Below are 12,506 nucleotides of genomic sequence, written 5' to 3'. Positions count from 1 at the left end.
TTCATCTTGTGAGATTTAATATCCCAAAGTGAGATGACCCACCCCTGCCAGATATAAACAGCTGAACTAAGCTTCTATTTAACATGATTAAATCTGCAACTTGAACTTCACTTGAAATTTCTGAAAATTAGACTTTTGTGCAACAAGGCAGATTCTTCTGATACATCAGGATGAGAAATTCCTAACAACTTCCAAACTGTTCAAATCTGTCACCCATACAGCAGGTTGGTATTAAAGATAATAAACCCTAAGTTTAAAATGTTAAAACCAATTTAAACAGGTGCATAAAGTGCCAAGTAAGTGCTTGTTTGTTGGGAAACACTATGAGCACATTTTGTTTGATGGTGGTTTAGTCCAATGTGAATGTTAGGGGTGTGAATCGGAGTTATTGCGCAATGGTTGGAGGGTTGGTTTGGGCCAGTATTAGTTTACGCTGCACCGCCAGCTGAGTGCATCTCCTGCCTGAGTGTTACAGGTCCAGTGGGTGGTCTAAAGTGTCGTTATTGTCCTCTGTCTCCGTGTTGGCCATCGGGTTGCGACTGATGACCAACTCCAGTCTGTCTCCAGCCTCCGTGATCAGAGGCACAGCCAGGCAGCAGTCAAAGTCCCTTGTCCTCACGTGGTTCACCTGAGCAAGGCAATACAGGATTACTGTGTTTATTTCAAGGCTGCACCAGAGTATAAGTCATATTTTTTTCCTGTATGTAGAATAACACCAGATTTGCATGGTGAAGCTCAGTGAAGCACATGTGCACACCACAGCGTGTAGTGTTACTTAACATAAGTAGTTTTAAATTCAAAATATGTATACAATGGACAACATATTGGATGTGGACAACAGAAATTATCCGATGGACACGGATGGAGAAATGAACAGGAGATTTTGTAGGAAGCCCTCAGCTTGTGGTGTGTACCATAGACTTTTACACGGATGGAGAAATGAACAGGAGATTTTGTAGGAAGCCCTCAGCTTGTGGTGTGTACCATAGACTTTTAAAGTCCAAAAATAAGCAAGGCAGACAAATAAACATGTGATGGAGAACACAATGGTTGTTAGTTGACCCAGATGAACACTAATGGCTGACCCACAGCATTGCAAATACTACAAAAAAACATGAGCCCATTGTGCATTTAGTGTGTGCATTGTTGCAGTGTGCTTTAATTAATGGAGTTCCTTTTGTTTAATGCACTGATTCCTCAGAAAGCACTATAAAATAGTTATTATTATTATTAATGAATGCATGGTTTTTTTACGTATGTGAGCACCACTGGAGAAAAACTTACAGGATCTCCCAAATTTGAAAAAACAAACAAACAAACAAAAAACAAAACTCCTGCAACACTGAAGAATTTCTGCATTTCTATAGTGCGTTTTCATCTCACAGGTGTTAAAAATGGTTGACACCTGTGACACTCATGACACAAATGAGACACTCACCTGTTTCCAATTAGGTGTTCTTTGAGCATTCATCAACTTTCCCAGTCTTTTGTTGCCCCGTCCCAACTTTTTGAAATGTGTTGCAGGCATCCATTTCAAAATGAGAAAATATTTGCACAAAAAGTCTATCAGTTTGAACATTAAATATCTTGTCTTTGTGGTATATTCAATTGAATATAGGTTGAAGAGGATTTGCAAATCATTGTATTCTGTTTTTATTTACATTTCACATAACGTCCCAACTTCATTGGAATTGGGGTTCCAGATTAAAGTGTCTTGTACAAGGATATAAATAGGTAGCAAGAGTAGGATTTGAAGCCAGGTCTACAATTTAGCAGGCTACCTCCTGAACATACTCCAGAAAGTATATGTTTTCAAGACATTACTGTCAAAATCAAACTTTATTGTTCACTCAAACACAAGTAACAACAAGTAATAAGAAGAATATAGTAAAAACAACACATGGTATCTGAGAACAAAACAGTGAACTCTCCCTTGGCCCTGGAGTCGTGGCAGGTAGCCCTTTCACAGAGGCTGGTACTGCACCAGGGTTTTTTAATTTGACCACTACTGTTGCCTCTTGATTGGTTTAGGAAGAATGGTGAATGTCTGTGACAGTACAGAGTACAATCTCAACCTGCTCCACATGGAAACTGATTTGAGGATCTTCTGATTGATGTGTAATAAATGAAATATATTGGATTTGGAAATGGAAATATGTATTCTCAGATAGTGGTCACCTGTTTTAAGCAGGCTTTTCTCAAGGACAGACCTCTAGCTTAATGGGGAAAAAACACTTCCATAAATCAATTCAATAAAATAACATTTTGGACATCTGAATGGCTGGTGATAGGATGTCTTCATGTTGATGCAGTGTGACATTAAATAACACTGTGAATGTGTCTGCTGTTGGTACCTGCAGGATGCGGTCGTACGGTCTGAGCCCAGCTCTGTCAGCTGGTCCATCAGGTCGGATCATGTTAACGTAAACTCCTTTCTCCAAGAAACCATCTGACACACTGAAACCAAAGTCATCGCTCTCTGGATCCTTTATAACTGTTACCTACAGTGGAGGAAATAAACAAAACAAAAACAAATGTGCTCCACTACCAACAACAACAAATTTCATATTACACCACAGTTTGTCCAAAGACTGAGGACATCAAAGCACACTGCATCTAGGACAGTCAACACTTATTTTCATTCAACAAACAGATTGCTGTATTTTCAGGAGTCATCATCATAGCAATCCCTCAGTGATGAGGAAGATTGTCTGTTCATATCGATTCTCAGATGGGATTGGGGGACATACAGGGTTGATCTAGAGCTTCCTGTGCCTGTGTTTACTTAATGTGGGAATGCTGTTGTACACTGACAAACACATGGTCCTTGACAGATCCTTAGCCTGGTCCATTGGCTAGGAAATCCCAGACAACTGGGGTCTGAGGACCTGCTGCAGCCTTCATCCACATTCACAGCTGTTGAGTTACATGCAATCACCTCCTCCACCTGATCCACTGTTGAGGATTTCTTATTTCAGCAGAGCCCCATTAGCCATCTCGTGTACATCATTCCTGCTGGGCCTTCAAGGCTACCATAGGGGGTTAGGGTTAGTGCACACAAGGTCCCCACTATATTTCAACTCAACAGGTAATCCCATACTCGAGCCGTTACCCCTGTGTGAGGACGTGGACAAGGGCTTGGATTTTGACACCCTTTTCAGGAAAAAGTAAGCTGCATTGAAGCGTTTCCCTGTGGGGGAGTTTAACAACTGGCAAGAACTCTGTTGCACATGTGCACACCACAGTATATGCTCTTACTTAACATAAGGACTTTTAAATTCCAAAAATAAGCATGACTGACAAATAAACAAGCATTGGACAACATATTGGCTATTATTTGACACAGGTGAACATGAATAGCTGATCCACTGTGTTAAAATACCACAGTAAAAATGTGAGTCCATTTAATTACTTTTTGAATCAACTTTTTCATTTGTGATTTTGGTGCATTGTTGTAGTGTGCACTTAACTCAGCCACATGGGGTGTGCAGCCAGTACATTCTGAGTGCCAGTCCCAAGCCCGGATAAATGAGTAGGGTTGTATCAGGAAGGGCATCTGGTGTAAAACAAGCAAACCCAACCATGTGTTGGGGAAGTGTCGTGACACGGACCCACAACAGGGGGCGTTAATGAAGGGACAATGGAATAGCCAAAAGGTAACAATTTAATGTTGTGAAGGTGCACAACGTGATACAGACAGATACAAGTATGTGTTATATCAATCCAACAAAAGGTGACGTGTGGCAGGCTCGAAGATAGGAGACGTCCGGTGAGAGAGAAGCCGGAACCCACACAAGCCTCACCACCAACGGACCTGAAGAACACCGGAGCCGCCAAGCCCTGCGCCCCAGGTGGCCACTGTCTTCAGCAGTCAGACCCGGTACTGCTGGCAGAAAACAGAAACAGTTCTGGATGAGTGTGAGTCAGCACACTCAGTAATCCCACAGTCTGTGTTCAGTTAAGGAGGGAGAACCTCCACCTCCAATCACACACTCGTGCAGCTCCTGAATTAACCACTTATCTGAGTGGGGTGTGAGGCGAAGCCCTCGCAGTCCACACCAAACGCCAACTCCGCAGATAAGGCACACCACAGGAAAACGGCTGCAAAAAGAGATCAGACTAATACTCAAAGTTTAAGTCAGCAGAGAAAATTACCTGTATGGTAGACGATTTCTCGGCGAGGAGGTGGAGTTGCAGTCCGGTCTTTATAGTGGTGGTGATGGGTGACAGCTGGTGTTGATTGATGACAGCTGTCACCTCCAGCGGCTCCGACGCCCTCTCGTGCTTGGAGCCCGCACTCCAAGCAGGGCGCCATCTGGTGGTGGTGGGCCAGCAGTACCTCCTCTTCAGCGGCCCACACAACAGGACCCCCCCTCAACGGGCGCCTCCTGGCGCCCGACCAGGTTTATCCGGGTGCCGGGCGTAGAAGTCGGCCAGGAGGGTCGGGTCCAGGATGAAGCTCCTTTTCACCCAGGAGCGTTCCTCGGGACCATACCCCTCCCAGTCCACCAGATACTGGAAGCCCCGACCCTTGCGACGGACGTCCAGAAGCCGACGCACGGTCCACGCCAGCTCCCCGTCGATGATCCGGGCAGGAGGTGGTGCAGGTCCAGGGGTGCAGAGTGGTGAGGTGTGGTATGGTTTGATCCGTGACACATGGAAAACAAGATGGATCCGCAGTGAAGCTGGCAGCCGTAGCTTCACTGCGGCCGGGCTGAGGACCTTGGTGATGGGAAAGGGTCCGATATATCTGTCCTTCAGCTTGTGTGATTCCACTTGAAGGGGGATGTCCTTCGTTGATAACCATACCTCCTGCCCAGGCTGGTATGCAGGGGCCAGGGAACGCCGGCGGTCTGCATGGGCCTTGGCCCTCGTCCGGGCCTTCAACAGGGCAGAACGGGCGGTCCGCCACACCCGGCGGCACCTCCTGAGGTGGCCTGGACTGAGGGCACACCGACCTCACCCTCCACAAGCGGGAACAATGGGGGCTGATACCCCAAACACACCTCGAACGGGGAGAGGCCGGTGGCAGATGACACTTGGCTGTTGTGGGCGTACTCGATCCAGGCCAGATGGGTACTCCAGGCCGTCGGGTGCGCGGAGGTAACGCAACGGAGGGCCTGCTCCAACTCCTGGTTGGCCCGCTCTGCCTGTCCGTTCGTCTGGGGGTGATACCCGGACGAGAGACTCACGGTGGCCCCCAGTTCCTTGCAAAAACTCCTCCAGACCTGAGAGGAGAACTGACGGCCACGGTCTGAGACGATGTCCGCTGGTATCCAATGCAGACGCACGACGTGGTGGACCAGGAGGTCTGCTGTCTCCTGGGCCGTAGGGAGCTTCGGGATGGCCACGAAGTGGGCCGCCTTGGAGAACCGGTCCACTATCGTCAAATTGGTGGTGTGGCCCTGGGACGGCGGGAGGCCCGTGACAAAGTCCAGGCCGATGTGGGACCAGGGGCGATGAGGCACCGGTAGGGGTCGGAGGAGTCCTGAGGTCCTCTTGTGGTCTGCTTTGCCCCTGGCGCAGGTGGTGCAGGCCTGGACGTAGTCCCGGCCGTCGGCTTCCATAGACGCCCACCAGAAGCGCTGCTGGACTACTGCCATGGTCCTACGCACTCCAGGATGACAGGAGAGTTTGGACCCATGGCAGAAGTCCAAAACTGCAGCTCTGGCCTCTGGTGGGACGTACAGCTTGTTCTTCGGGCCGGTCCCCGGGTCCGGGTTCTGTGCCAGGGCCTCCCGGATGGTCTTCTCCACATCCCAGGTGAGGGTGGCCACGACAGTGGACTCGGGGATGATGGTTTCTGGGGGGTCTGACAGCTCGGCCCTGACTTCCTCTTCATGCACCCGGGACAGTGCATCTGACCGTTGGTTCTTGGTCCCGGGGCGGTACGTAATCTGGAAGTCAAAGCGCCCGAAGAACAGTGACCAGCGGGCTTGCCTGGGGTTCAACCGCTTGGCGGTCCGGATGTACTCCAGGTTCCGATGGTCCGTGAAAACCGTGAAGGGCACCGTCGCTCCCTCCAACAGGTGTCTCCACTCTTCAAGAGCCTCCTTCACCGCCAAGAGTTCCCGATTGCCGACGTCATAATTCCTCTCAGCCGGGGTCAACCTGCGGGAAAAATAGGCACAAGGGTGGAGGACCTTATCGGACTCCCCGCTCTGGGACAGCACGGCTCCTATCCCTGAGTCAGAGGCATCCACTTCCACTGTGAACTGGCGAGTAGGATCGGGCTGCACCAGAACTGGCGCAGTCGAGAACCGGCGTTTCAACTCCCTAAACGCGGCTTCGCACCGATCCGACCAGGTGAAGGGGACTTTAGTGGAGGTCAGGGCTGTCAGGGGGCTAACTACCTGACTGTAGCCCTTAATGAACCTCCTGTAGAAATTTGCAAAGCCGAGGAACTGTTGCAGTTTCCTACGGCTTGTTGGGTGGGGCCAGTCTCTCACCACCGCAACCTTGGCCGGATCAGGGGCGACGGAGTTGGAGGAGATTATGAACCCCAGGAAGGACAAAGAAGTGCGGTGGAACTCGCACTTCTCACCCTTCACAAACAGCCGGTTCTCCAACAACCGCTGTAGGACCTGACGTACATGCTTGACATGAGTCTCAGGGTCCAGAGAAAAGATGAGGATGTCGTCTAGATACACGAAGACAAACCGGTGCAGGAAGTCCCACAAGACGTCATTAACCAAAGCTTGGAACATCGCGGGGGCGTCTGTGAGGCCGAACGGCATGACCAGGTACTCAAAGTGACCTAAGGGGGTGTTAAATGCCGTCTTCCATTCTTCTCCCTTCCGGATCCGAACCAGCTGGTACGCATTCCTAAGATCAAGTTTGGTAAATATTTGGGCTCCATGCAGGGGAGTGAACACTGAATCCAACAGAGGTAACGGGTATCGGTTGCGAACCGTAATGTCGTTCAGCCCTCTGTAATCGATGCATGGACGGAGTCCGCCGTCCTTTTTACCCACAAAAAAGAAACCAGCACCCATCGGGGAGGTGGAGTTCCGGATCAACCCGGCAGCTAACGAGTCCCGGATGTAGGTCTCCATTGATTCACGTTCCGGACGTGAGAGGTTGTACAGCCTGCTGGACGGGTACTCAGCGCCCGGAATCAAATCAATGGCACAATCGTACGGATGGTGAGGGGGCAGCGTGAGTGCCAGATCCTTGCTGAAGACGTCAGCAAGGTCATGGTACTCGGCTGGCACCGCCGCCAGATTGGGGGGGACTTTGACCTCCTCCTTAGCTATCTCACCGGGTGGAACCGAGGATCCTAAACACTCCCGGTGGCAGGTTTCGCTCCACTGCGTCACAACCCCAGACGGCCAATCAATCCGGGGATTGTGTTTCAACACCCATGGAAAACCCAAAATCACTCGGGAGGTAGAAGGTGTTACAAAAAACACTATCTCCTCCCTGTGATTCCCAGACACCACCAAAGTCACTGGCTGTGTCTGGTGTGTGATTAATGGAAGAAGAGTGCCATCTAGTGCTCGTACCTTCACAGGGGAAGGCAGAGCCACCAGAGGGAGCCCTACTTCCTTTGCCCATCTGCTGTCCAGCAGATTCCCTTCTGACCCCGTGTCTATAAGTGCTGGGGCGTGAAGGGTTAAATCCTCACAAAGGATTGTGACTGGGATTAGTGCTGATTTTCGGGGTTCCCCCGCGTGTGTGTTATGGCCCACCCTTAGCCCAGTTTCTAAGGACGGGCGTTGTAGTTTGACCGTTTGGGACAGTTCCTCTGTATATGACTGTTAGACCCACAGAAAAAACACTCCCCGCGGGCCTGCCTCCCTTGTCTGTCCTTTGATTTTATTTTGGCCCTGCTCGTGTCCATAGCTTCGTCAGCAGGGGGAGCTGTAGCTACACGGGGCCCTCTGGCTGTGGAGCGTGGGGACGACGGCATCCTTTCGGACCCGGAAGGAAGAGGGACGGCCCGTGCCCGGTCACGCCCCCCGCCCTGCTCCCGACGGTGTTCCTCTAACCGGTTGTCTAAGCGTATAACCAGGTCGACAAGCCCGTCAAAATCCCGCGGTTCCTCCTTAGCCAGCAGGTGCTCCTTCAGGACCGGAGACAGTCCGTTTATGAAGGCGGCGCGGAGTGCAACTGTATTCCAGCCGGACCTCGCAGCCGCGATGCGGAAGTCGACTGCATACTCGGCTGCACTCCGGCGCCCCTGTCGCATTGACAGTAGCATGCTCGAAGCAGTCTCGCCTCTGTTGGGATGATCAAAACCTGTTTCAACTCCCTTACAAACCCAGCGTATGACGTTAGGAGCCGTGAGTTCTGCTCCCAGAGCGCCGTAGCCCAGGCGCGTGCCTCTCCTCGAAGCAAATTGATGACATAAGCCACCCGGCTAGCGTCTGATGCGTACATGACGGGACGCTGTGCAAAGACGAGCGAGCACTGCATCAGGAAGTCAGCGCACGTCTCAACACAACCTCCGTACGGCTCCGGAGAGCTTATGTATGCTTCAGGGGATGGTGGGGGGGGGGGTCGTTGAACGACCAGTGGAACGTTTGTGTCTGACAAAGGATCAGCAGGAGGAGGTGCTGCAGCAGCGCCTTGATCGCGCGCCTCCACCCTGGCAGTGAGAGCCTCCATCCTCTGATTGAGGATAACGTTCTGCTCAGTGACCAGATCCAACCGAGCAGTGAAAGCGGTCAGTATTTGCTGCAGCTCCCCTAACACGCCTCCTGCTGGTGCCTGTGCACCTTGCTCTTCCATTGGCCGTTCAGGCTCGAGTTGACGCCCCTCGGGATCCATGACGCTGGCCGAGAAATCCTGTTGGGGAAGTGTCGTGACACGGACCCACAACAGGGGGCGTTAATGAAGGGACAATGGAATAGCCAAAAGGTAAAAATTTAATGTTGTGAAGGTGCACAACGTGATACAGACAGATACAAATATGTGTTATATCAATCCAACAAAAGGTGACGTGTGGCAGGCTCGAAGATAGGAGACGTCCGGTGAGAGAGAAGCCGGAACCCACACAAGCCTCACCACCAACGGACCTGAAGAACACCGGAGCCGCCAAGCCCTGCGCCCCAGGTGGCCACTGTCTTCAGCAGTCAGACCCGGTACTGCTGGCAGAAAACAGAAACAGTTCTGGATGAGTGTGAGTTCGCACACTCAGTAATCCCACAGTCTGTGTTCAGTTAAGGAGGGAGAACCTCCACCTCCAATCACACACTCGTGCAGCTCCTGAATTAACCACTTATCTGAGTGGGGTGTGAGGCGAAGCCATCGCAGTCCACACCAAACGCCAACTCCGCAGAGAAGGCACACCACAGGAAAACGGCTGCAAAAAGAGATCAGACTAATACTCAAAGTTTAAGTCAGCAGAGAAAATTACCTGTATGGTGGAGTTACAGTCCGGTCTTTATAGTGGTGGTGATGGGTGACAGCTGGTGTTGATTGATGACAGCTGTCACCTCCAGCGGCTCCGACGCCCTCTCGTGCTTGGAGCCCGCACTCCAAGCAGGGCGCCATCTGGTGGTGGTGAGCCAGCAGTACCTCCTCTTCAGCGGCCCACACAACACCATGCAGATTAAAAATCTAATTTCCATACCAGATCGACTGAGGCCCGGGTTAAAAACGACCACCACCAGTACCTACTGTATGCCCAGCAGGGTGCCAGCGGAACTTGTGCTACTGCTGGTAAAAGAAGAAGAAGAAGAGGAGAACATGTCTACAGACAGTGGAAGAAGAGGAAAACTAGAAGGGTGGAAATGAGAGTAGGGACTTTGAATGTTGGTAGCATGACTTGTAAAGGCAGAGAGCTGGCTGATATGAGGGAGAGGAGAAAGGTGCATAGGAAGATAAATGGTGTTGGAGTCAATTTAAAGGAAGCGTATGTTAAGAGTGTGTTGGAGGTTAAGCGAGTGTCTGACAGGATGATGAGTGTGAAGTTGGAAATTGAAGGGGTGATGATGAATATCATAAGTGCATATGCCCCACAGGTAGGTTGTGAGAGGAAAGAGAAAGAAGATTTCTGGAGTGAGTTAGATGAGGTGGTGGAGAGTGTGCTCGAGCATGAAAGAGTGGTGATGGGGCGGACTTCAATGGGCATGTTGGCGAAGGGAACAGAGGTGATAAGGAAGTAATGGGTAGATATGATATCAAGGACAGGAAGGTGGAAGGACAGATGATAGTTGATTTTGTAAAAAGGATGGAAATGGCTGTGGTGAACACCTACTTTAAGAAAAGGAAGGAGCACAGGGTGACATATAAGAGTGGAGGAAGGTGGTGGTGGGAGGAGAGAGTGTAGCTAGACAGCATAGGATGGTAGTTTGTAGGATGACGTTAGATGAAGAAGAAGAGGAGAGTGAGATACAAAGTATCAGATGGTGGAAGCTGAAGGAGGAAGATGTGTGAAATTCAGTGAGCAGGTGAGAGAGGCACTGGATGGAGGGGAAGCAATTTGGAAAAGTAGAAGAAGAATTTAAATTTAATTTAATTAGCTTATAATGCACCAAATCACAGCAAAGCCGTCTCAAGGTGCCTTACATGAAACAATTCAACATAAAATAATTAAAAATTTATAAAAAAAAATCAAATACATGATTAAAAACAGAAGTAAAAGAATAAAACAGATTAAAAAATGAAAACTATTCATAAGAAAGAGAATAAAAATAGGTTTTCAGTCTTGACTTAAAAATGTCCGCGAACTCCGACCGCCTCATGGTCGCAGGAAGACTGTTCCACAGGGTGGATGCACGATGCGAAAAGGCTCTTTGACCTGCTGACTTCTTCACCCTGGGAACACAGAGAAGTCCCACATCCTGTGACCGCAAAGCCCGGGCTGGCACATAAAATTCCACCATATCAGCCAGATAAGATGGTGCCAGTCCATGAACAGCCTTATAAGTCAATAACAAAACTTTAAAATCTGCTCACAGAGACACGGAGCCAGTGCAAAGATGCCAAAATGGGTGTGATATGTTCAGACCTTCTGCTACGTGTCAGAAGTCTGGCGGCAGCATTCTGAACCAGCTGAAGACCCTTGATGCTGGACTGCGGTAACCCTAAAAATAGAATATTACAATAATCTAGTCTAGAAGAAACAAAAGCATGAATCAAGGTCTCAGCATCAGCCATAGACAGGATGGGGCGGATCCTCACTATATTTCGCAGATGGAAAAAAGCAGTCCTAGTAACATCCCTGATGTGGAGGTCAAAAGACAATGTGGGATCAAAAATTACCCCAAGGTTCCTCGTTTTGTCCATATAATGTATGACACACGAACCCAGGCTGAGCGCCAGCTGGTCAAACTGATGCAGATGTCTCGCTGGACCAAGAACCATCATTTCAGTCTTATCAAAGTTTAAAAGTAGGGAGTTAATAAACATCCAACTTCTCACTGATAGAAGACAGACCTCCAGGGATTTTATGGGAGTGAGATTTCCCGCAGTTATCGGCATGTACAACTGTGTATCATCAGCGTAACAATGAAAGGCAATCCCAAAACTCTGCAGTATACGCCCAAGGGGTGCCACATACAGGGAGAAAAGCAAGGGGCCTAAAACGGTTCCCTGTGGAGCCCCAAATCTCATATCACCAAGGTCAGAGGTAGTGCCATTATACAAGACACAATGAGAACGACTGGACAGATATCATGTCAACCACGCAAGGGCACTTCCAGTAATCCCAAAAAGATTCTCCAACCTATCGAGCAAAATATGATGATCCATGGTATCAAACGCAGCACTGAGATCTAACAACACCAAAACCATAGTTCTGAGTTCACTGCTCGCAGAAGATCATTCACAACTTTAGTGAGTGCTGTCTCTGTGGAGTGATATTTCCTAAAAGTAGACTGCAGCAGCTCAAAAACATCATTCTCAGTGAGGTGGTCTACGGGCTGCCGTGAAACCACCTTTTCTAAAATTTTGGAACAAAATGATAGATTTGATATCGACAATGATTTCTTCTACATCCAAGCCTTGTCTGGGAGTTCGCATTATGGGTCCTAACACTTCGGATGCCTGGCATCCGCCGCACCTGACAATGACAAGGAGAAAGAGGATGGTGAAAAAGTTTTGGGATAGTCAGAGAGATGAAGAAAGTAGACAGGAGTAAAAGGAGATGCAGCATAAGGTGCAAAGACAAGTGACAAAACTAAGGAAAGGGCATTAGTGAGCTTTACAAGAAGTTGAACAGTAAGGAAGGAGAAAAGGACTTGTACCAACTGGCCAGACAAAGGGACAGAGCTGGAAAGAATGTGCAGTAGGATAGGGTGGGAAAAGATGTACATGGTAATGTACTGACAAGAGAGGAGAGTGTGTTCAGACAGCCCAGTCTCACATTTTTTTTTCTTGCTCCCGTCACGAAATGAGTCAAATTTTCATGACAGGGTTTTTTTAAACTCACTATTACTAACCCTACTCCTATCCCCAACCCTAACCCTTTTGGAAACCTACAGATAATTTTAAAATCCTGCCATGTGAACCAGGCTTAAGAAATGGTGGCACAAAAAAGAAAACATGGTCATGATTCT

The 12,506-nt window shown here is 49.2% G+C and overlaps 1 protein-coding gene across 1 annotated transcript in view; it reads right to left on the bottom strand.

Moving 5' to 3' along the window:
* Positions 1-349: 349 nt before the first annotated feature.
* grip2b (glutamate receptor interacting protein 2b) overlaps positions 350-12,506 on the bottom strand; it is a 454,393-nt gene continuing 442,236 nt past the window's right edge. The window contains 2 exon segments of the mRNA XM_034165962.1: positions 350-628; positions 2,355-2,501. Coding sequence (XP_034021853.1) covers positions 470-628; positions 2,355-2,501 — 306 coding nt within the window. The 3' untranslated portion in view covers positions 350-469.

The sequence above is a fragment of the Thalassophryne amazonica genome, chromosome 3, assembly GCF_902500255.1.
Source record: "Thalassophryne amazonica chromosome 3, fThaAma1.1, whole genome shotgun sequence".
In the NCBI taxonomy this organism is placed as follows: Eukaryota; Metazoa; Chordata; class Actinopteri; order Batrachoidiformes; family Batrachoididae; genus Thalassophryne; species Thalassophryne amazonica.
Note: the sequence above shows the minus strand (reverse complement) of the source record. Positions and strands in the feature narration are given on the sequence as shown.